Genomic DNA, 26,541 nt, shown 5'->3' with positions numbered 1-26,541 from the left:
TCGGACGTACTAGTACGGCTTACGACCCAGGGTTTTTGACGTACTAGTACGCCTAAATTCTAGCGCCCTCAAATCGAGTGAGAGAAAGCTGGTAGGCCTACATATGAAAGAATGGGTCAATGTGGTTAGTGTGCGCAGCATAAAAAAAATCCTGCAGCACACAGTGCGTAATGAGAAAAAAAAAAATGTGTTTTTGGATTAAAACAGCGACTTTGCACTGTATTTTCGTATGGTATTTATTGTTGTATTCTAGTTTTCCTGGTCTTATTTTATAGAATGGAGGACATATTACAGAAATTGCACTCAAAGTAGCAGAAATGTTCGATTTTTACCAAAGTTCAGAAGTAAACAAATCATGCTATGCGTCCAATACACGTCAACTAGCGAGTCTAATATTCTTTCACAAGTGCGCCGATGTTATTTATACCATTTCTACACTAATACAGTAGTCTGCATAAGAGTAAATCTTCTATTTTTTTGTGAGAATAAAAATTCAAAATGGAAAGAAAAAGAATGTAAGAGGGGCGTGGGGACATGACTAATAAACAGATGAAATGTTATTTTAGTGCCAGGAATGTCTTTCTTGTTTATTCTGAACCCTGTTTGGAAATTGGCATCTTTTGAAATTTGTGTGAAATTGGCAAAATTGTCTGAGGCCTGGTGATCACTACCCCATACAACTGCCTCCTACTACTTTCAAGAAAACTGCTCAGAAGAGGTGTTATGTCTGTGCACTTACCACAAAATGCCCACAGAAACGAAGTGACACTCGTTTTATGTGTGAGGAGCATAAAATACCACTGCATAAACCCATGTTTCAAAGAATTTCACAAGCTGCAGCACTTCTAGGAAAGTGTCCAGTGACTGTACATTTGTATATGTATTATAGAACAATACAGTGGACCCCCGGTTATTGGGCGGTTTGATTATCGGCCAACTCAGTTATCGGCGAGGTTTTTGGCTCCAGGTTATCGGCCGTTCGCTCGGTTATCGGTGGTTTTGTACGCGTCCATCCGCTGGCTGGGGCAGCTTGCGCTCCAGTTTGGCTTTGTCTCTCGGTGGCTGAGGAGGCTTCTTCTCATACATCCAAACATTTCACTCGTTTACCATTGTTTTTAGTGGGTTTTCTTGCAGTGCAACTGTGAAATAAGTAACCATGGCTCCAAAGAAAGTTCCTGTGGTAAAGAAAGTGTGAAACACCATGGAACTTAAGCGTGAAGTGATCAAAAAGTTTGAGAGTGGTATGAAGGTGATGGAACTTGCCAGGATGTACAGCAAGAATAAATCAACAATTACATACATCCTGGCAAAGAAAGAACAAATCAAAGATGCTAATGTTGCAAAAGGAGTAGCTTTTCTAACTAAACAAAGGACACCGATATTGGAAGAAATGGAAAAGTTATTATTATTGTGGATTAAGGAAAAAGAATTAGATTTATTTGTGAGAAGGCAAAGCAGTTGCATGAGGATCTTGCAAAGAAAATGCCTGGAACAAGTGCTGCAGTTTGTGAATTTAGGGCCAGCAAAGGATGGTTTGATAGATTTAAGAAGTTTAGTGCCATACACAGTGTTGTAAGGCATGGTGAGGCTGCAAGTTCTGACGAATGTGCAGGTGAAAAGTATGTTCATGAATTCCAGGCTGTTCATGAATTAAAGGCTGAAGGATTCGAACCCCAACAAGTTTTCAATTGTGACGAAACAGTCCTGTTTTGGAAGAAAATGCTAGAGGACCTACATTACCCAGGAGGAAAAGGCACTGCCAGGACACAAGCCTATGAAAGACAGGCTTACTCTTTTGTGTGGTAACGCTAGTGGGGATTTCAAAGTGAAGCCTTTACTTGTGTATCACTCAGAAAATCCCAGAGTGTTTAAGAAAAACAATGTCATGAAGAATAGATTGTGTGTGATGTGGAAAGCTAATCATAAGGCATGGGTCACAAGGCAAATTTTCAAAGAATGGGTTAATGATGTGTTTGCCCCAAGTGTGAAAAAATACCTCCTGGAAAAGAAATTGCCACTCAAGTGCCTCCTGTTACTGTACAATGCTCCTGCACATCCTCCAGACTTGGAAGACCACGTGTTTAGGGACTTAAGTTTTATAAAAGTGAAGTTCTTGCCTCCTAACACCACTCCTCTCCTCCAGCCCATGGACCAGCAGGTCATTTCTAACTTCAAAAAACTCTACACAAAAGCAGTGTTTCAAAAGTGCTTTGAAGTGACCTTGGATGCTCAGTTGACCCTAAGAGAGTTCTGGAGGAATCACTTCACTATCCTCCATTGCATAAGCCTTATAGGTAAGGCTTGGGAGGGAGTGACTTCCAGGACTTTGAACTCTGCTTGGAGAAAACTGTGGCCAGATTATGTCCAAGAAAGGGATTTTGAAGGGTTTGAGACTCACCGTGACCCTGACCCTGCCAATCCTGTGGACTCTATTGTGTCTTTGGGGAAGTCCCTGGGATTGGAGGTGAGTGATGAGGATGTGGAAGAGTTGGTGGAGGACCACGGGGAAGAGCTTACCACTCAAGAGTTGCAGGAAGCTGAGGAACTTGCTTCAGAGGAGGAGGAAGAGGGAGTGAAAGAAGTGATTTCTTCAGAGATTAAAGAGGTGTGTGCAATGTGGACCAGGGTGCAAGCTTTTGTAGAGAAACACTACCCTGACAAAGCTGAAACAAGCCATATCTGCAGTATGTTTAGTGACAAAACCCTGTCCCACTTCAGGGAAATCTTAGAGATGCCAGAAACAGAGCACTCTGGACAGTTTTGTGAGACAGGGGTCCAGTGACTCTCAAGCTGGTTCTAGTGGCATTAACCCCTTGACTGTCGCAACCCCCAATCCTGAGGTGTCTCCTGGTGTCGCAAAATTTAAAAAAAAAAAAAAAAATTCTTATTAAATGATAGAGAATCTTTTCCCGATTGTAATGACACCAAAAAACGAAATTTGATGGAAAACTAATGGAATTACGCTCTCGCGAAATTAGTGACCTCGGCAATATTTACAAATCGGCGATTTCGCCGACTTTGAGCCCTATTTTTGGCTAATTCCATTGTTCCAGTTGACCAAACTCATAGACATTTATTTAGAACTCCATTTTTTCTACCGATTGAGTACAAGAAACTGCCCATTTACTGATTTCAGCTACCCAATAATGTGGTCAGAAATTTGCAATTTGGCCAATTTCACAAAAATTAAAAAATCTGAAAATTTCAAAATAAGGTTCAGAATGAAAATGCAGACATTCCTGGCTGTAAAATAACATTTTCTTTGTTCATCAGTCATGTCTCCAGGCACCTCTGATATTACTCTTGCTTTCTATTTTGAATTTTTATTCAAACAAAAAATAGAAGATTTACTGTTATACAGACTACTGCAATACTGTAATAATTGTATAAATAACATCAACCCATTCATGACTGCATATTAGAATGGCTAGTTGGACATTTATTGGACAATGACATCATTTGTTTACTTTTGAACATAGGCAAAAATCAAACATTTCCCCTACTTTGAGCTCCATTTCCAGGTTCTTTTTATAATAAAACCAATCAAAATCACCTCTATTTCTATAATATGTTTTCCATTCTATCAAATGAAACCAAGAAAACGAGAATACAATCATAAATACAGTGGACCCCTGGTTTGCGAAGCCATCGGTATCCGATAAATCCAGTATCCGAAGCATTTTATCGCCAAAAATTTGCCTCGGTTCCCGTTACAAAACCCGGTATGCGATATGATTCGTACGAGATGTGTCCAGTGTTTACAAACCAGCCAGTGTGCGCGCATCTAAGGATACATTCGGTACATTCTATATTATCCATATTATCACTGTTTTTGGTGCTTGTTTCTGCAAAATAAGTCACCATGGGCCCCAAGAAAGCTTCTAGTGCCAACCCATCGAGACCAAGGGTGCTAATGACTATTGAAATTAAGGAAATGTGTGCAAAGTGGCTTGAAATGCAAACCTTTTTTGATGAAAATCACCCTGACACAGCTACTGCAAGCTGTGTTGGCAACCTGTACACTGACAATGTTGTGAACCACTTTTGGAAAGTCATAAAGGAACAAGAGGTACAGGCCTCTATGGACAGATATGTTGTGACAGAAGTCCAGTGACTCTCAAGCTGGTCCTAGCGGCATTAAAAGAAGAAGGGAAGTAACCCCGGAAAAGGACTTGCTACCTCAAGTCCTAATGGAGGGGGATTCCTATTCTAAACATTAAAAACTTCGACACTCTCCCCTCCTCACATCCCATCAATCATCACCAGATCTTCATTAAAGGTAAGTGTCAATTATTCTATTGTGATTATTCTATTGTTATTATTGTTATTGTAATTATTATATTGCATTAAACTTAATATATCATGTGGTAAAGGTTTTTTTCATACTTTTGGGTGTCTTGCACGGATTAATTTGATTTCCATTATTTCTTATGGGGAAAATTGATTTGCTTTCCGATAATTTTGGTTTACGATGAGCTCTCAGGAACGGATTAATATCATGAACCGGGGGTCCACTGTACTATACAAAAATAGACCACAAATTCGGTATTTTAATTAAAAAAAACGGTCTTTGTTTTTTTCTCATTATGCACTGAGTGCTCCAGGATTTTTTTATATGGTGCACACTGACCACACAGACCCATCCTCTCTCATGTGGGCCTACCAGCTTTCTCCTGCTTGATTTGAAGCCGCTAGAATTTATGAGTACAGTGAACCCTCGCCTCCTAACGTTATTAATCCATTCCTGAGAGCTCAACGTTAGGCGAAATTATCGTTAGCCGAATTAATTTTCCCCATAAGAAATAATGGAAATCAAATTAATCCGTTCCTGACACCCCAAAGTATGAACAAAAAAAAATTTTTACCACATGAAATATTAATTTTAATACACACAAACTGAAGAAGACATGCAGAGTTACATGACACTTACCTTTATTGAAGATCTGGTGATGATTGATGGGATGGGAGGAGGGGAGACTGTGAATGGTGTTAATGTTTAGAAGGGGAATCCCCTTCCATTAGGACTTGAGGTGGCAAGTCCTTTTCCGGGATTACTTCCCTTCTTCTTTTAATGCCACTAGGACCAGCTTGAGAGTCACTGGACCTCTGTCGCACAACATATCTGTCCATAGAGGCCTGTACCTCCCGTTCCTTTATGACATTCCTAAAGTGTTTCACAACATTGACAGTGTAATAGTCACCAGCACAGCTTGCAATAGCTGTGTGAGGGTGATTTTCAGCAAAAAAGGTTTGCACTTTAATCCACATTGCACACATTTCCTTAATCTTTGAAGTAGGCAACTTCTTCAATTTCTCTGTCCCCTCCTCCGAAGCAGTTTCCTCAGGTGTGGCCTCTTGCTGTTGAAGATGATCTAGCAGCTCATCAGTGGTTAGTTCTTCATTGTCCTCCTCCACCAACTCTTCCACATCCTCCCCACTAATCTCCAACCCCAAGGACTTCCCCAATGCCACAATGGATTCCTCAACTGGCATAGGATTCCCAGGGTTAGCCTCAAACCCCTCAAAATCCCTTTTGTCTACACATTCTGGCCACAGTTTCTTCCAAGCAGAGTTCAAGGTCCTCTTAGTCACTTCCTCCCAAGCCTTACCTATAATGTTTACACAATTGAGGATGCTAAAGTGATCTCTCCAAAACTCTCTTAGAGTCAATTGAGTTTCTGAGGTCACTACAAAGCACCTTTCAAACATAGCTTTTGTGTACAGTTTCTTGAAGTTGGAAATGACCTGCTGGTCCATGGGCTGCAGGAGAGGAGTGGTATTAGGAGGCAAAAACTTGACCTTAATGAAGCTCATTTCCGCAGAAAGTCATTCTGCCACGTCTGAAGGATGACCAGGAGCATTGTCTAATACCAGGAGGCACTTAAGGTCTAATTTCTTTTCAATTAGGCAATTTTTCACAGTGGAGACAAAGGCATGGTGTAACCAGTCATAGAAAAAGTCCCTAGTGACCCATGCCTTACTGTTTGCCCTCCACAGCACACACAAATTAGCCTTGAGGACATTGTTTTTCCTGAACACTGGGAGTTTCAGAGTGATACACCAATAAAGGCTTCACTTTGCAATCACCACTAGCATTAGCGCAAATCAACAGAGTAAGCCTGTCTTTCATAGGCTTATGTCCTGGGAGTGCCTTATCCTCCTGAGTAATGTAGGTCCTGCTTGGTATTTTTTCCAAAACAGGCCTGTTTCATCACAATTAAACACTTGTTCAGGTTTCAGTCCTTCACAGTCTATGTACTCCTTGAATTCCTTCACATACTTTTCAGCCACTTTTTGGTCCGAACTGGCAGCCTCACTATGCATTCTACTACTATTCTTAAATCTCTCAAACCAACCTTTGCTGGCCTTAAATTCACTCACATCACCACTAGTTGCAGGCATTTTTCTAATTAAATTGTCATGCAACTTCCTAGCCTTTTCACATATGATCGCTTGAGAGATGCTATCTCCTGCTATCTGTTTTTCATTTATCCACACCAATAACAGTCTCTCAACATCTTCTATCACTTGTGATCTCTGTTTCGAAAACAAAGTTGCACCTTTGGCAAGAACAGCTTCCTTGATTTCTGTTTTCTTGGCCACAATAGTATGGGTGGTTGATTGGGGTTTTGTGTACAACCTGGCCAGCTCAGAGACACGCACTCCACTTTCATACTTAGCAATGATCTCTTTCTTCATATCCATAGTAATTCTCACCCTTTTTGCTGTAGGGTTGGCACTAGAAGCTTTCTTGGGGCCCATGGTGACTTATTTTGCAGGTGCAATCACTAAAAACGCTGTGATAATCTGAAATGTTCCGATTGTATGTTTGGATGCGACTGCAGTGGCTGGCTTGTAAACACTGGCACCCATGGGACAAGTGAGGCGCGCTCAGGCCGCAAGTAGACGCGTCTCAAATGGAACGAATCATGTTGGGCGAGTTTTTTAGCACTAGCCGAGGCAAAATTTTTGCATTAAAATGTATCACTACCCGGATTTAACATTATGCGATGCGTTCGTTAGGCGAGGGTCCACTGTACAAGGGTCCTAACACCTGAAGGGAGGTTCTTAGATGCTAGTGAGGGACTCAGCATCATTATACTTTTGGTTACTGTGAGAAATAGGTTCATTGTCTTAACCATTAAACTGTCCAAACGTAGATCTACATTTACGTGCATAGTGCTCTGGCCTTGATTTTCTCCATTTGAAAGCATGTAAAATAATAACATTACAAGGGTCCTAACACCTGAAGGGAGGTTCTTAGATGCTAGTGTGGGACTCAGCATCATTATACTTTTGGTTACTGTAAGAAATAGGTTCATTGTCTTAACTATTAAACTGTCCAAATGTAGATCTACATTTACGCGCATAGCGCTCAGACCTTGATTTTCTCCATTTGAAAGCATGTAAAAAAAACGTAGATCTACGTTTGGACAGTTTAGGGGTTAAACATTCAAGTTACAGACTTCAGAAACAAGGTTTGTTTCTGCATTGAGGTCTCCCTTTTTCTAGATTTTATGGTTATCCAAAAAGCCTTGATTAAAATCTTTGGATAATAGGCAAATCATTGTAATTATTTTCTTAATGGCCTCCATATCTAGTAGCCTTGTTGGGGTGAGAAAGTCTACTACTAGTGCAGGCTCCTACACCTTTCTGTTGCATTTTCTCATCATACAGGCAGGTCCCATTTATACAGCAGGTCAGGTTCTGGACTATTGCTGTAAAATGAAAATCGTTGTAGAGTGAAACATAGCCTTTTTTCACTTTCAAATGCATAGAAGAACTTGATAACATGTTTATACTATCATATATTAAGTGAGCAATAAACCTAGGCCTAAAAAGATGCATATACAGTACACACATTACTTACCTTAAAATATTTTCATCCTTAGTTTATACTGACTGTTGAATATATTTATTGTAGGAAGTCTGAATAAATGAAGAATGGGTATAATTGAAAACCACTGCATTAGCGAATTGCTGTAAAGTGAAGCGCTGTACAGCAGGGCCTGCCTGTATTTACCCCTTGGGTGAAATGGCACAATTAGCTATTTTTGCAAAATTACATGGCAATCTTTGTAGTGTTTGTGTAGCTTTAGATTTGTTTAAAGAAATTATCACATTTTTATGTTTATCCTGTTCAGTATCTTGAACACACTAATATTCTTTTTCGATTACCAGTATGGGTGACTCATTTCTTACCTCACTACCTGTTACCTGTATTTTATGACAGCATTGAGTCATTTGTTGTAATTCTGGATAGAGTTATAGTTTTGATAAGAATATGACATAAACCTTTACACTTAAAGTTGTCTCCCTTCAGCCTGCTTCCTATTGACTCTGAATAACCAGCTTTTTCTCACCTTTGTTGTATGATGGTATAGCTTTTGGATGTTCTGTAAGCTGCAGTGTTCTGCACTTCTGATTAGTTCTCCACATTTTCTGATTTTTAAATAAAGTTTTTTTTTTATGGTACATATAAAGCTGACACTTCAGCTTTGTACTCTTCACATTTCAGTTTTGGCAGCTCTCAGTGAAGCTTATTTTTCAACCTAATTCTCCTAATCTGACCAGATATTTCATCTCTCTTAGGATCACTTGCAACATAATCTAATTCAGTTGTGATATAACTCAGCTTTTCCATGCATTATTTCAACACTCGTATGGTTATTAACTCATTTTGAGGTTCCTAATATTTTAGACATTGCAGGTCATTTCTGACTTGTCTTGGAAACTTCTTATTTTTGTGACCACCAAAAGTACCTTCACATGCCACACAGTTGGAAATTCTCAGATTCTGAATATCTTTAACTTTTCAGTTGCTTCAACACTACAAGTCTCATCCAACCTTGTCTAGAATACAGCTCTCTCCTCTGAGAAAGGTACCAAAACTCTTGATGTAATTCACTGGAAAGCTATTTCTCCAATAAATTCCACTGACCTTCCTTCTAATGTTGAATCTTGTGCCTTTCACCACATAGTTGCATCTACCTCCCTTACTGCTGTTTCCTTACTTTTCTTCTTTGCATAACTCCTCTTCATGTATAATGTAATTCTCTGAATAATTTTTTTCTCACAAATAATCTGTTTCCTATTGTTTTTACAGTGAAGAGCCATGTTGATTAATTTTTCAATTCCAAGCCCGCTGTGTCATATTAACTACCTACCTACTTATGTCGTCACTCCTTTGAGCTCTATTCCTTCAAGATGTATCACCTGACTCCTTTGTTGAGTGGACAACTTTGCCTGAGTTAAGGCTTATTAAAAAATACAATGCCTCATAAATTTTTGATTTTAGAATAACAAGACATGACCCTTATTAACCTTGACCTCAAAATTTTCTTTCTGCATAATTCAGTTGGATGATATGGAAGATGCAGAAATGATTGGCCTTCTTGTTGAGGGCTGCCCACCTGCCCAGTTAATGGCAGTAACCACACAAGTGCCTCCTGGTGTGCCCAGAGACAGAATAGTAACAAACCTCCAAATGTTTACCCGGGTGTGGAGAACTAAGGTGCCCGCCACACTAAATCACAACTTCTTCAACCAGTACTTTGATAAACTTCTCCAGGTAAAAAGATTTTCAGATAAATTTTTTTAATGGGATTGCTTATTATTATAATTCCCTTATTTAGTGAATAATTTGGCTTTAACTGTACCATATGAAATATACTATACACACATATTGATGCCTTCAGTTTTTTTTCCTTTGATTCACTTTATCTACTTAGGGTAGAGTAAGTAAACATTGCTTTGTAGGAATGAAGAAAAAAAGGAAATGGCTATGCAGTTGAGTTCCTTAAGGGGAGAATCTCCTATACTGTCTGGCATGTCATAAAAGGCAATAAAGCCGAGTGAAAGGCAAGAGAGCAAGACAATTTGTCTACAGTTCCGTGCACTGAAGGTGAACACTTCAGATGTGAGATGAAGGACCTGCATCATTTTAGTTACTCAATAATTTACATAAATTAATACTTGTAGGAGACAGCAAATGACAGATACATTCAGGTATATATTATTATAGACTTCTTTGAAATTTAGAATATGATAAAAGCATGGAAATAAAGAAACTCATTTGAAAAGAGGCATTTTTGAGCAGATTTAAAAACTGTAAAAGCATTAGCACCAGTTTGCTGATATGTTAAAAATATGTAAATTTACATGCAATATACCTGCAACAGGTGTCAAGGTTTTTCTACCCCTGCAATATGGCTGTAAAACTTTGATTAGACAGTACTTATTAAGTGACAGGAGTGAAGAATATGTACAATAATTGCAGCAGTAGATTTGAGCATTACAATTTTAGCAAAAATTTTCCTCATAATGGTGGAATACTTTCATTAAAAATATCTCTCTCGCTTTCTGGCTCTTAATTTTTATTCTGTTGTGCCATTGTTTTCATTATACTTAAAATTTGAGTCTCTTCAAACAAATATTAGATATTACTATAGTATTTTTTGGCAGCATACATTACCAACCAGGATTTTGTAAAAATCATTTTGGTTTTTATTACTTTTTCTGATAATTTTCAGAGTGTGTACTTCAAAGTTCGCAAATTGGCACCGTGTATTATAGCTGGATTACAAGTAAATGTGGAGTTACCTGAGGAGGATGAGTTGCAAATTAGTCTACTTGGAATGGTTCTTGGGCAAGGATCTCCTTCAGTTCATACACAACCCTCGGCTGTCATACCTAGCACCACAGTTCAAGCAGGCCAATCAGATATTCCTCTTAAAAAGGCAAAACAAGGTAGTGGTATTATTGTATCACATTATTCATATTATATATAATAAAGATTTCCTTGTACTGTAGAATGGAATGATGATGATCTGTGCCATGTACAGTATGATTATATGCCTCTTATCAATACTCCTCAAAAAAAAAAAGCATGAATAAATTACATCGTTACAAATCAGACATATTATTAGTGTTTTACCAACAAGAGATTTCATCAAATAATAAAGCCTTTGTAGGTGAAATATCAGAATAAAAAGGGTCTCCTTTTGCTGTGCATGTCTTTTTTTAAATGCTTGTTGTTGGCTCACAGCCATACTCCAACATGAATCAATCTGTTTTACCATATCCTTAGAGAACTTTTCTTGTCATGGGCAGGGACTCCTTGCCTTCTTGTATAACACAGCAAGTACTCAGCATTTTTCTTTTGCTCTTCACACTTTTCTTTAATGTCCTCATGAGACTACAACACAAGTTGTTCATATCACCACTGGCATCATTTTCACTGCTATGTGGTATAATTTTATAAAAGAACTTTGGTGTTCTACCTGTGAGTATTCTCTCTTGCCTTGGCATGTGCTTTGTTGTAAATTCCAAGTGAGTCAAGACATTTCTTCTATTTTTATGCACCTTTTATTAATTCTCTTCATCAAAACATAAAAGATGTTACAAATATCACCACTGGCATTAGTCACTGCTGTCTAGAATGTGAATTAAGACATATCCTAGACATCCTTGGATAGCAAATCATGACTTTTGGTAGTTATTGACCTATGTTATGCTGTGTTCAGTTGTAGGATTTTCCTGCATGAAAAGCAATCACTAAAAATCAGTATCATTTTGTTAATCATATTGAATGCATTGCTTTGCTAAATTTAAGCTCCTTTTATCTTGTTTTGTTCTATTTTTTAATCTTCTTCTTTCAACGTACCAGCTGTATCCCACTGAGGTGGGGTGGCCCAAAAGGAAAAATGAAAGTATAAATTTAGTAATATATACAGGAGAAGGGGCTACTAGCCTCTTGATCCCGGCATTTTAGTCGCCTCTTATAACACGCATGGCTTACGGAGGAAGAATTCTGTTCCACTTCCCCATGGAGATAAGAGGAAATAAACAAGAAGAAGAACTAGAAAGAAAATAGAAGAAAACCCAGAGGGGTGTGTATATATATGCTTGTACATGTATGTGCAGTGTGACCTAAATGTAAGTAGAAATAGCAAGACGTACCTTAAATCTTGCATGTTTATGAGACAGAAACAAGACACCAGCAATCCTACCATCATGTAAAACAATTACAGGATTCCCTTTTACACTCACTTGGCAGGACGGTAGTACCTCCCTGGGTGGTTGCTCTTTGCCAACTTACTACTTAGGCTATTTTTTAATGTTTTGGCCTTATTTAGTAACATGATTAAAACAACCTAATGCTAAATTTGGTCTTCATTTTATTCAAAAAACATTTTTTTTTTTTTGCATAAGGATAGCATGAGCCACAAAATATTTAGTCATTTTTAATGTTAATGAAAAGTTCTTATTTTTGTATCCAGATGATGGTGAAATGATATTCAAAATGGAGGAATTAATTCCATCAGGAGAAGAAATTTCAAAATCAAAAGTATTCCAACAGCAGGAGCCTCAGGAGCAACACCCTCCACAGCCTTTGGTTTCCAAACATTCAGTAGTCTCAATCACTCCAGTGCCCTCAGTACCTTCTATACCTTCAACAGCTTCTATCAGTTCTTCTGCATCATCTGCTAGGTCATCAACTAAATCTAGAAATTATCCTAAATATATAAACTATCATGTGAGTACTATTAACATTCCTGGCATTTATTGAAACTATTTGATTCCCTGTGGCCAAACTGACATGATGTGCACAGCTACTATTAGTATTTAAAATTTATCATGTAATTTTTGAAGGTTCCTTTGCCATATAGTGCGTATCAGATGGCTATAGCTTACCTAATCACAAAGCTCTTTCCTCACTAGTTATCTCCAAGAGAAAGGTATGGTGTGGAAATTACTCCTCTTTCCTACATCCCTGGTGCACGTATAGATTGCCACTTGGGGAATTTGAACTTCTTCTTCATCAGAGAATCTACTAGCATTAAAGAGGTAAGTTGTTAATATACCTTGCAGTCATTATAATGGTATTCTTTATTTTATTTAGCAAGATTATTTCATATGCTGTGTTCATTTTAACCCTTTGAGGGTCGGTCACGTACAAGTACGTCATTGCAGCCAGGGTTGGTTATGTACCTGTACGCCTAAATTCTAGCGCCTTCAAATCTGGTGGAAAGCTGGCAGGCCTACATATGAAAGAATGGGTCTGTGTGGTCAGTGTGCGCAGTATAAAAAAATCCTGACACACACTGTGCAAAATGAGAAAAAAAAAACTTTGTGTTTTTGGTTTAAAACAGTGGCTTTCTAGTGTATTTTCGTATGGTATTTATGGTTGTATTCTCATTTCCTTGGTCTCATTTGATAGAATGGAAGATATATTATAGAATTAGAGATGATGACAAGTGCCTTGAAATTGAGCTCAGAGTAGCGAAAATGATCGATTTTTGCCGATGTTCAAGGGTAAACAAATCTAGCCATGCATCATATACACATCAAATGGTGAGTCTAATATTCTTTCACAAGTATAATTATATCATTTATACCATTTTTACAATGATGCAGTAGTATACATAACAGAAAACCTTCTATTTTCTCTGAGAATAAAAATTCAAATTGAAAAGCAAAAGTAATGTAAGAAGGGCCATGAGATGTAACTAATGAACAGATAAAATGTTATTTTAGTGTCATGAATGTCTGTCTTGTTTATTCCGGACCCTATTTCGAAATTGGCATCTTTTGAAATTTGTGTGAAATTGCCTAAATTGCCAATTTCTGACCACTTTATTGAGTAGTTGAAATCGATAAATGGGCAGATTCTTGCATTCAGTCGATAGAACAAATGGAGTTCTAAAGAAATAGCTATGAGTTTGGTCAACTGCAACATTGGAATTGACCAAAAATAGGGCTCAAAGTGGGAGAAATCACCAACTTTGAGACCGCTAACTTCGCGAGAGCATAATTCCGTAAGTTTTCCATCAAATTTCATACTTTTAGTGTCATTATGATCGAAAAAAGATTCTCTATCATGTCCTAAGAAAAAAATAATTTTTTTTTTTTTCGAAAATTTTTCGACCCTGAGAACGAGTTTGGGAGAGGGCCTCTCGACCCTCAAAGGGTTAATAAACACTGACATACTGTACTGCAAAATGTTGTTCCAAAAATTAAGTTAATTTTAAAATACTTGCTATATCTTAGCTAAGTCATTTAATTTAGCACTCAGAGCATTTCTCATACTTTTTATTTTTTCAGCCATCTTCAGTTAGTCACAACTCTCTAGACTTCACTTTACCTTATACGATAGAGTTGTGGTGTTTCCTTTACAAGAGCACTTTTTAATTATTCTAACATTCAACCCTTTGACTGTTGCAAGCCCTTTTCTGAAACTGCCGTTCAATGTTGCAAAATTTTTTGGAAAAAAAAATTATTTTTTCTTATGAAATGATAGAGAATCTTTTCCCGGTGGTAATGACACCAAAAGTACGAAATTTGGTCGAAAACTCAGGGAATTACGCTCCCACGAAGTTAGCGGTCTTGGCGACATATACACCTTGGCGATTTTGCCGACTTTGAGCCCTGTTTTTGGCCAATTCCATTGTTCCAGTTGACCAAACTCATAGCTATTTCTGTAGAACTCCATTTTTTCTATCAGTTGAGTAAAAGAAACTGCCTATTTACCGATTTGAACTACCCAATAAAGTGGTCAGAAATTGGCAATTTGGCCAATTTCACGCAAATTAAAAATGATGCCAATTTCAAAATAGGGTCCAGAATAAACAATGTAGACATTCTTCGCACTAAAATAACATATCCTCTGTTCATTAGTCACGTCTCTTGGCCCCTTTATATTACTATTGCTTTCTATTTTGATTTTTTATTCATACAAAAAATACAAAATTTACTGTTATGCAGACTACTGCATTATTGTAAAAATGGTATAAACAATATCAGTGCACTAGTGAAAGAATATTAGACTCCCCAGTTGACGTGTATTGGACGTGTGGTGTGATTTGCTTACTCCTGAACATCGGTAAAAATCGGACATTTCTACTACTTTGAGCTCAATTTCAAGGTCGTTTTCATCGTGAAACTAGTCATAATCATCTCTATTTCTGTAATATGTTTTCCATTTTATCATGTGAGACCATGAAAATGAGAATACAATGATAAATACTATACGAAAATGCACCTCAAAGTCGGCGTTTTAATCTAAAAAAACGGTCAGTTTTTTTTTTACTCATTATGCACTGCATACTGCAGGAATTTTTTTATGTGGTGCACACTGACCACACAGACCCATTCTCTCACATGTGGGCCTACCAGCTTTCTCCTGCTTGATTTGAAGCCACTAGAATTTACGCGTATAAATACGTCCGGAACAGTGGTGCGTAAGACGTATATATAAGACCAAAACAGTCAAAGGGTTAATGGGAGGATATTGTAAAGCCTTGGGATCTTCATATTCAGAGTTTTTCTTACAGTTCATATTGCCCCATCTAATTGTTATTTTTGTCACAATCTTCACTTGGCTCACTTACATGAGTATGTAGATGGGCAAAAATGTGAGTCCCACTTGTACTGAAAATAAAACAGAATGGAGATCTGTTTATTTTGGCCTCACTGAAAGACCCTCTTTATCTGCTGAAGATCCTTTTCATTCTGTTTTTTTCTGTCCAAATGTAATATACCTTTTCATTGATAAATGTCTATGATTCTTATTTGAAAATGTACTTTTAGACATTTATTATGTTTTGATCTCGCAGTGGAAGACTAAAAAAAAAAAAATTAATACCTTCTGTGTACAGAGTGGTGGTCTGAGTGGCTTTATGGGCAGTTTTGTAACTGAGGTGCTGGCACTTGTGCGAGCTCATGTTGCAGCTCTGGGAGGCAATGCTATGATTGCTTACTTCATGTCTGAGTGTGTACTCCTGCATAACCCTTACAAAAATCAGGCAAGTAATAAGATGTGTATTTAAAATTAGTCCTTCATACCCACAATCAAGACAAGTGCATGCAGTCTCCAATAATTTACATATCTCTTTTAAATGTTTAAATATTGCTAATGTGTTTTATTATAGAATTCTGGTGTGATAAGATACCTATTCCCACTGGGTAGAGATATGGAATCAAATTACCTATAATAGTTCCCCATTTTTTTAACATGCTAGGCATCTCCCACCAAGGCATGATGACCCAAAAAAGAAACGCTTTCAGCATCTTTCATACTATCATTGTCTTGCCAGAGGTGCATAGATACGACAGTTTAGATGTCACTCTAAACAGCAAATATCCCAAATCCCTCCTTTTGAGTGCAAGTGCTGTACTTTCCAGCTCCAGGACTCAAGTCTGGCTAACCAATAAAAAATATAGATGGAGAATAGGCCCAGTTTCTTGGATCAAGAGAGCCCCGACCAGCATCAAGGCACCTTCTTCAAGGGGTGTATCTATTGTTAAGTTTTCCAAAACTTTCCAGTCACATGTATAAAGAAAATAAATATGTATGGAGTTCTACAGTGTATATATTATTAGTTAGTAATATTTAATGAAGGGATTTAGGGAAACCGTTTAGCCGGACTTGAGTCCTGGAAATGGGAAGTACAATGCCTGCACTTTAAAGGAGAGGTTTAGGATATCGATAGTTTGGATGGACTTCTAAACTGTCGTATCTGAGCGCCTCTGCAAAAACAGTGATTATATATGAGTGAGGTGAAAGTGTTGGATGATGATGAAAGTATTTTCTTTTTTGGGATTTTCTTTCTTTTTGGGGCACCCTGCCTAGGTGGGAGATGGCCGACTTGTTGAAAAATAAAAAAAATCCTAATGCACAGTTCGGCTATAATTCTGGGTAATTTGTTTACTTTGTTCATCATTTGGGGAACATTTTTAATAATTCCCCATGGAACTGAAAATTGAGCCTTGGGGAACTCCATTTGTTTACTTGTTTTCATTCCTACATCTCATTTACAATGACTTCTTGTGATGTATTTTATAACCAGCTGAGTACTTGTACTCATTTTCCACCCTGATTTTCCATCTTGTAAATTTATCTCCTACAAGACTGTAAATTAAATGACATTCAACATTTTGTTCACCCTTATCTTCACTGCTCTATTTCTATCATCCTGTAATGCAGAACTTATTTTTTTTATTATTAACACACTGGCCGATTCCCACCAAGGCAGGGTGGCCCGAAAAAGAAAAACTTTCACCATCATTCACTCCATCACTGTCTTGCCAGAAGGGTGCTTTACACTACAGTTTTTAAACTGCAACATTAACACCCCTCCTTCAGAGTGCAGGCACTGTACTTCCTATCTCCAGGACTCAAGTCCGGCCTGCCGGTTTCCCTGAACCCCTTCATAAATGTTACTTTGCTCACACTCCAACAGCACGTCAAGTATTAAAAACCATTTGTCTCCATTCACTCCTATCAAACACGCTCACGCATGCCCGCTGGAAGTCCAAGCCCCTCGCACACAAAACCTCCTTTACCCCCTCCCTCCAACCCTTCCTAGGCCGACCCCTACCCCGCCTTCCTTCCACTACAGACTGATACACTCTTGAAGTCATTCTGTTTCGCTCCATTCTCTCTACATGTCCGAACCACCTCAACAACCCTTCCTCAGCCCTCTGGACAACAGTTTTGGCAATCCCACACCTCCTCCTAACTTCCAAACTATGAATTCTCTGCATTATATTCATACCACACATTGCCCTCAGACATGACATCTCCACTGCCTCCAGCCTTCTCCTCGCTGCAACATTCATCACCCATTCTTCACACCCATACAGGAGCATTGGTAAAACTATACTCTCATATATTCCCCTCTTTGCTTCCAAGGACAAAGTTCTTTGTCTCCACAGACTTCTAAGTGCACCGCTCACCCTTTTCCCCTTATCAATTCTATGATTCACCTTATCTTTCATAGACCCATCCGCTGACACGTCCACTCACAAATATCTGAATACATTCACCTCCTCTATACTCTCTCCCTCCAATCTGATAACCAATCTTTCATCACCTAATCTTTTTGTTATCCTCATAACCTTACTCTTTCCTGTATTCACTTTCAATTTTCATCTTTTACACACCCTACCAAATTCATCCACCAACCTCTGCAACTTCTCTTCAGAATCACCCAAGAGCACAGTGTCATCAGCAAAGAGCAACTGTGACAACTCCCACTTTATGTGTGATTCTTTATCTTTTAACTCCACACCTCTTGCCAAGACCCTCGCATTTACTTCTCTTACAACCCCATCTGTAAATATATTGAACAACCACGGTGACATCACACATCCTTGTCTAAGGCCTACTTTTACTGGGAAATAATCTCCCTCTTTCCTACACACACTAACTTGAGCCTCACTATCCTCGTAAAAACTCTTCACTGCTTTCAGTAACCTACCTCCTATACCATACGTCTGCAACATCTGCCACATTGCCCCCCAATCCACCCTGTCATACGCCTTTTCCAAATCCATAAATGCCACAAAAACCTCTTTAGTCTTATCTAAATACTGTTCACTTATATGTTTCACTGTAAACACTTGGTCCACACACCCCCTACCTTTCCTAAAGCCTCCTTGTTCATCTGCTATCCTATTCTCCGTCTTACTCTTAATTCTTTCAATAACAACTCTACCATACACTTTACCAGGTATACTCAACAGACTTATCCCCCTATAATTTTTGCACTCTTTTTGTCCCCTTTGCCTTTATACAAAGGAACTATGCATGCTCTCTGCCAATCCCTAGGTACCGTACCTTCTTCTATACATTTATTAAATAATAACGCCAACCACTCCAAAACTAATAATGCATGATTTTCCTTTTATGGGCCAATGTTTAGTCCATGGTGAATCATATTCTATTCAGATTGTCTTAAGTTTTCTTATAGTCTTCTCTAATACCTCGCAAGTTAAATGTGTCAAGCATACTGATCTCTAATTTAGGATATTTTGCCTGTCATCTTTAAATATTGGTAGTGTACTTCAAAATATTCTACTGTAGATCTTTGTTAGTGGCTTTTTAGAGAGTCTTATCCACCTTCATTATCCATAGTGAGACCTCGTCCAATTCCATTCTTTCCTCGCATCTAGTCTCACTGGATACACTACAGTGGTCCCTCATTTATCATTGTTAATCCATTCCTGGAAGTGTTTCGATTATCGAAAAAGATGGTTTTCAAATCAGTTTTCCCCATAAGAAATAATTTTTTTTTTTTTTTTCAACAAGTCGGGCGTCTCCCACCGAGGCAGGGTGAAATAATGTAAATACAATTAATCCGTTCCTGACACCCAGAAGTATTAAAACAAAATTTTTTTTTACGTGAAACATAGATGTAGTACATAAACAATACAATGGGACATGATGAATGAAACATTAACAGCATAACACTTACCTTTATTGGTGATTCTTCTTAGTGTATGGAAGACTGGAGGAGGAGAGACATTAGATTAGTTACTGTTTGGAAGGGGAATCCCCTTCCATCAACACCTCAGGTACCAAGTGCTTTTCTGGGGTTACTTCTCTTCTCTGTTTCTTAATGCCACTTGGGCCAGCTTGAGAGTCACTGGAGTCCTGTCTCACAAAAAAAGTGTCCAGAGAGCTCTGTTTCTGGCATCTCTTTAAAACTTCCCTAAAATGGGCCAAGACTCTGTCATTGTACAAGTTACGATATGGCTTACAACATCCTTCTCAGGGTAATGTTTTTCCATAAATCTTTCCATCCTATCCCATATTTCAAAAATCTCCTTAATTTCTAAAGAAGGCACCTTCTTCCATCTCTCTTCCTCCTCCTCTGCAGCAAGATTCTGAGCTGCGATCTGTTCCTGTTCCTGCTGAAGCTCTTGCAGTTCCTCAGCTGGCCAGTTCGGCCACACGAACGCCACTTTCATATTGTTCAATGATTTTTTTCTTAAATTCAATCGTATTTCTCACTTTCTTTACCAAAGGCTTGGCACTAGGAGCTTTCTTTGGAGCCATGGTAGCTTAATTAGCACTTGCAAGCACTAAAATGAATGGAATATTGTGAAATATTTTTTATGAACAAGTGAGGGGACCGTCGCTTACTGGTAAACAATGGCACACTGGCTGGGAAGGGAAGCCGAGGCGGCTCAGAGCGTGAGTATGCGTCCCGGACGAAGGACGCTTAGCGAGTAAACCGACCATTTGCGAGCCAACGTTTGGGCTAGAATAAAGTGACGGTTTACGAAAGGGACGACTATTGAGCCGGACGATAATTGAGGGACCACTGTATTACATTTTTCTTTGAATATAAACTGTAATAAATTTAGTCCCTTATAGGTGGTGACTTATTCTTTAAGGTTGAGCACCACCTTCCATTTCTGTAATCTTTTGACTATTGGCACAGTATGGGTATGCATTGCTTAAAGCTGTCAGATAAGTTTGTAGTGCAGTCTATTTCTAACATTTTTTTTTGTTTCAGGGTCAGTGTTTGATCAATGTTGGTGGTGATGTAGTGCAAGTACAATACAATGCAGGTGCGTCACTGCATGATGGCACTGCCGAAGAGTAATGGTTCAGCAATCTTCACTAGGTACAAATGTCTGTTTTAGTGGATCACTATAGAAGTAATCCTGTTTTCGCAGGTTAGGAAATTGTCACTATTAAAAGTTTTTTAAAGACATTTAATATAATAACAGATTCATAGTCATTAATTTTGTTGAAGGAATATCTTTATTATAAGGAGTATATCTTTTGATGGGTATAATGATAGCATCTTACATTTAATGTATAGTGAATCCACTGTACACTAAATAAAGCATTTGGTCTTGTGGACCTTATTATTAGGCATCCCCAGTATGGGTATACCTTACAGCTTTTCTCTTTGGTACATTTTTTCACTAATTTGTTTTCAAGCAGTGTCTTGAGAATGCCCCTTTGCATTTTCTTTAGATTTATAATACAAATATATGTTTATAAAAGAAAGCTCCCTAGTAAAACTGGGCAGGGAACGTTACTGGTGGCCTGTTAATCTGGGTTTAAGGTTGACAAAGTATTATCCTTAGATTAAGTATTTTCATTAGTTATAAGAAATTCTAAACAAATTTAAAGATATTATAAAGCAATTATTATGAATGCAAGTAGCTGTAAGTAGTTATAAGAACTCTGATTTTTATGTGCTTTGAATTATTTTTAAGTTTTGACTGTTTTGAGCAACTTTTAAGTGTTACATGGCCAATTTCATTCTATAATGTTTTCAAATATGTTTTAGTAACTGAAACACACATACACTCAATACATATGGCAATTTTGTTTTGTTTGTCATAAAAAGTTAGAAAGACTTAAGAATATTCAAAGATAGATGAAGAAGACGTGTAGTAGTTAGTATCTTTGTTTCCGAAATGTTTTTCTAACGTAGGATTCTTCAGTGGAATACAGTGGTGAGCAGATATGGAGGCAAGAGAAGTAGTGGCAAGGTAAAGATGATGTTATAAGTCCATCAGTCTTGATGTAGTAGTTTTCGACGTACATGGAAACATAAGAAAGGAGGAACACTGCAGTAGGCCTGTTGTCCCATACTAGGCAGGTCCTACACAAATCCAACCCACCAACAGAATAAACACTACCCAAGCAATAAACTTTGACAGTTCTATTTACTCGCATGCAAGTTCCTCTCAAATCCAACCCCTCTCACTCATGTACTTATCCAACCTAAATTTGAAACTACCCAAGGTTTTAGCTTTGATAACCCACCTAGGTAGACCATTCCACTCATTAACCCCTTCAGGGTCCAAGGCCCAAATCTGAAGTGGTGCCCCAGTGTCCAAGAATTTAAAAAAAAAAAAAATTATTTTTTCTTATGAAATGGTAGAGAACCTTTTTGTGAATGTAATAAAACAAAAAGTATGAAATTTGATGGAAAATTGACGAAATTATGCTCTCGCGAATTTTGATGTGTCAGCGATATTTACGAATCGGCGATTTTGCCGACTTTGACTCCCATTTTAGGCCAATTACATTATTCCAGTCAACCAAATTCTTAGCTATTTCACTAGTATTACTTTTATTCTATCGATTGAGCACAAGAAATCGCCAAGTCAACTGTTTCAACTACAAATTAAAGTGATCGGAAATTTTTAATTTGGCCAATTTAACACAAAGTTCAAAATATTCCAATTTCAAAATAGGGTCCAGAATAAACAATGTAGGTATTCCTAGAACTAAACTAACATTTCCTCTGTTCATTATTTATGTTTTGAGGCTTTACAAATAAATTCCATTTTGATTTTTTATTCACATAATGAATTTTTATTCACACCAAAAAATAGAAGATCTACTGTTATGCAATACTGTAATAATTGTATAAATATCATCACCATATTTGTGAATGCATATTAGACCCACCAGCTGGCGTGTATTAGACGTGTGAGGTCGTTTGTTTACTCTTGAATATCGGCAAAAAATTAACATTTCTGCTACTTTGAGCTCAGTTTCAAGCCATTTCCAGTCCTAAAACCAATCAAAATTATCTATATTTCTGTAATATGCCTTCCATTCTATCAAATGAGACCAAGAAATTGCAAATACAATTATAAAAAACCTACGAAAAAACACTGCAAATTCGCTGTTTTAATCGAAAAATCATGATTTCAGTTTTTTTTCTCTCATTATATGCAGTGTGCTGCAGGATTTGTTTTATGTGGTGCACACATACCACATAGATGTATTCTCTCATATCTAGGCCCAAATGTACCACTCACAGTTTATCAGAGTGAGCTGAGCTCATGACGTAGATCTACGGTTTGGACCCTGAACGTAAAGCCGTAGATCTACGGGACGGACCCTGAAAGGGTTAACTACCCTATTACGAAACTAGTACTTTCCTATATCCTTTCTAAATCTAAACTTATCTTATAAAATCTAAACTTATCTAATGTATTTGTCCAACCTAAACTTGAAACTACCCAAGGAATACAAGAATAATGATAATACGGTAAAAATCCCTGATTTTCGTTCTGGCGATTATAGTGGACTTAGGGAACACCTGTCTAATCTTGATTGGGGTTATCTAGCTAATGATTTTATTGACGATGATCATACTTATCATTATGAAGGGATCTGCTTTTATGATTTTTTTCTTAATAATGTACACCGTGCTCAGGGTACACGTATATATACATTCCCCAGAGAGAAATTAGGTCTAATAATAACGATCCCAATGGAGGCTAAAGCATCTATTAGTGGAGAAAAGGGGAATTTATAGGTGCATCAGAAGAGGGGAGATTAACCTTACTGACCAATATGTTCAGCCTAAAAGAGAACTAAAAAAGGGGATTAGAAAGGCTGAACGTGACTATGAAATTAGAGTTGCTAATGAATCAAAAACCAATCCAAAGGGGTTCTTTCAAGTGTATAGGATGAAGGTGAAGGAAAAAGTAGGACCTCTGAGCAGTTCCTCAGCTCGGAGTTGAACTTTTTTTTTAGGCTGAAGGATTGACCACTTCAAAAACCACTATTTCAAGGCTGATGAACTGATAGCATTATTTTTACCTTGCCACTGCTTCAGTTGTCTCCATGTTTAGTTCGTCTCTGTATTCGACTGAAGAAGCCTATTGAGTAGGCAAAATGTTTTGGTAAGTTACTTAACTGTTGCTCATGTTTTACTCATCTATTTGTCAATACTGTGTACCATTATTTTAATAATACTGTACTGAAAGATAGGGAAGGGAAAGAGGAAGAAAGAGGAAGTAAGAGAGGAAGGGAAGGTATGGGAGAAGGAGGGAGGTATTTTTTCTTTTTTCGATTAGTTGAACATAGCATATCCAGAATTGTCGGCACCAGGAACTCTTGTTTCCAATTTTCACTTCAGAGAGGAAAGCTTTCACAAAATTTTTGAAACTTATCTGAAAATTTTCAAAATGTCCTCATCCAATTTTTTTGATACAGATATATTTATCTGGGGTGGTAGTAATCATGTAATATGAAGAGACAGAACATGAGCAGGATATACAGCAGGACCCCGTTTTACAGCATTCCGCTAGTACGGACATTTCACCTTGCTATACTGCTCCCCCCACCTGACTTTCTAACATGGTCACCGAGCGCCACCCAGTTTGTTTACATTCTCCATAAGTACATTTCTCCATTATGTCTGCAAACTTTCTAAAATTTCAAGTGTTTTAAAGTTATTTCAGATATATATACAGTGGACCCTCAACCAATGGGTTTAATCCATTCCAGAGAGCTAGCCTTTAGTCAAATTAGCCGTTAGTCGAATTAATTTTCCCCATAACAAATAATGGAAATCCATTTAATTCATTTCAGACAGCCAAAAGTTTTTTTTTTTTTTTTTTTTTCAACAAGTCGGCCGTCTCCCACCGAGGCAGGGTGACCCAAAAAAGAAAGAAAATCCCCAAAAAGAAAATACTTTCATCATCATTCAACACTTTCACCACACTCACACATTATCACTGTTTTTGCAGAGGTGCTCAGAATACAACAGTTTAGAAGCATATACTTATGAAGATACACAACATATCCCTCCAAACTGCCAATATCCCAAACCCCTCCTTTAAAGTGCAGGCATTGTACTTCCCATTTCCAGGACTCAAGTCCGACTATATGAAAATAACCAGTTTCCCTGAATCCCTTCACTAAATATTACCCTGCTCACACTCCAACAGATCGTCAGGTCCCAAGTATCATTCGTCTCCATTCACTCCTATCTAACACGCTCATGCATGCTTGCTGGAAGTCCAAGCCCCTCGCCCCCAAAACCTCCTTTACCCCCTCTTTCCAACCCTTTTGAGGACGACAGCCAAAAGTATTAACAAAAAATATTTTTTTAAAGATTAAATATAAATATACATACAGAAAACAATGACAAATAAATATGAAGCACTAATAAAATGGATAAATGAACATTTAACATCACACTTACCTTTATTGACTTATCTTTATTGACTTGACTTGTTGGTGTATGATAGACATGTAGGAGGCAAGAGGAAAGCAAGTTTATTATGCTTCAATATGACGCTAATATCATCTCTACGGCTTATTTATCTATCACAATTCATCTAATATGACATTATAAACAATATTAATAACATAGAAACAAGATATATTCTCTAGAATGAATAAAATATATCATAATGTATGAGAGGAGTAAATGGTTTGTGTTGTTGTTGGGTTGAAGGGCCGCCACTGAGAGAAGCCGTGTTGGTGGAGGTGGAGGATTTTGCCAGCACCACCATCACACTTAAACAATGTATGTAATTTATAAATAAGAAATATTTGCATTTTAATTTATAAATAAGTAAGTTTATTCAGGTATACACAAATACAGTTACATAGATTATCATACATAGCAGCATATGTGTAAAGTACCTAGGATAACCCAAAAAAGTCAGTGACCCACGTATTTCCATTGGGGTCCTTTTATATTTACACTTAATATATTTACTTTTATGCTTACACTTTTATATTTACACTTACCTTGGAGGAGATGTTAGTTTAATTAGTTTGATGGAGATGCTGGCAGAGGTTTAGGGCAGTGGAAGATAGCAGGCTGGCATATGTTCAGCGGGTATACACACATCCGACAACATTGGAGAGGTACTTTTGTGTCGTTTTTCTATTGCTTACTCGCTTAACTTACTTGCTAGACTGTTAATTCTACACTTTATCGCTGGCTGGCACTAGAGCCTTTATCGATACCTGCTGCTTTAGTATCATATATATCGTAGAATCACTGAATCACTGCAGAAGGCACATTCTCCCTTCTCTCTTCCTCCTCCACTTTGGTACTTTGCTGCGAGTTTTTTCTTGAATTTTATTGTGTTTCTTTCCTTCTTTATCACAGGGCTGGCACTAGAAACTTTCTTTGGGCCTATGGTGGCTTATTTAGCAGTTACAAGCACTAAAAAAATGGAATAATACAAAATATATCGCGTGTATGCGTAGAATCGACCGCAACGGCTTGTAAACAATGGCACACTGGCTATACACAGAGTCTTGGAGTGGCTGGGCCCGCTCAGTGCGCACGGACACGTTCGGGACGAAAGCCTTTAGACGAGTTTTTCGATGTTGGTAGAGCCAATATTTTGACGCCAAAGAGAGCCGTTAGTTGGTTTTGGCGTTAGATGATGCCGCCGTTAGTTGAGGGTCCACTGTACTCTGATATTTATACATGTGTGTACCTGTACCTAAGTAAACTTACCCACTGTGCTGGCGTGCAGGTAATAATAATAATAATTATTTACTACTCGTACATGTACATGGTATACAGGCCTAGCTGACATCAGTTACATAATACTATGGAAAGCCCCTTGTTATGCTGAGCATTTTGAGCAAATTAGGTCAGTTTTGTCCCAGGATGCGACCCACACCAGTCGACTAACACCCAAGGTACCCATTTTGAACTGATGGGTGAACAGGGACATGGACAGTAGGTGTCTTATTTCAACACGCCCCTAATGTTTTCCAGCCGTACTGGAGGAGATTCGAACCCCGGACCTCAGTGTGTGAGCTCAGTGCACTAGCAATAGAGCTACGGGACATCTGTACACATTAAAATCACTAAGTGTGTCTTATTAATCTTGAAGACACCATGTTAATAATGTTGATATTAATAAAAGCAATAATAATCACTCTGAGGCTCATTAAATGTCATATGATGCTACTGTAAACATTTTCATTAATCCAACTAGGATATTTTT

The 26,541-nt window shown here is 37.9% G+C and overlaps 1 protein-coding gene across 1 annotated transcript in view; it reads left to right on the top strand.

Annotated features, from left to right (window-relative positions):
• Positions 1–20,991, top strand: part of LOC128696716 (C2 domain-containing protein 5-like) — a 156,553-nt gene extending 135,562 nt beyond the window's left edge. Inside the window, 6 exon segments of the mRNA XM_053788089.2 lie at positions 9,359–9,571; positions 10,533–10,749; positions 12,282–12,538; positions 12,724–12,849; positions 15,660–15,806; positions 20,307–20,991. Coding sequence (XP_053644064.2) covers positions 9,359–9,571; positions 10,533–10,749; positions 12,282–12,538; positions 12,724–12,849; positions 15,660–15,806; positions 20,307–20,396 — 1,050 coding nt within the window. The 3' untranslated portion in view covers positions 20,397–20,991.
• Positions 20,992–26,541: the final 5,550 nt, after the last annotated feature.

The sequence above is a fragment of the Cherax quadricarinatus genome, chromosome 46 (genome assembly GCF_038502225.1).
Source record: "Cherax quadricarinatus isolate ZL_2023a chromosome 46, ASM3850222v1, whole genome shotgun sequence".
Classification (NCBI taxonomy): Eukaryota; Metazoa; Arthropoda; class Malacostraca; order Decapoda; family Parastacidae; genus Cherax; species Cherax quadricarinatus.
This window is presented reverse-complemented; position numbering and strand designations above follow the sequence as displayed.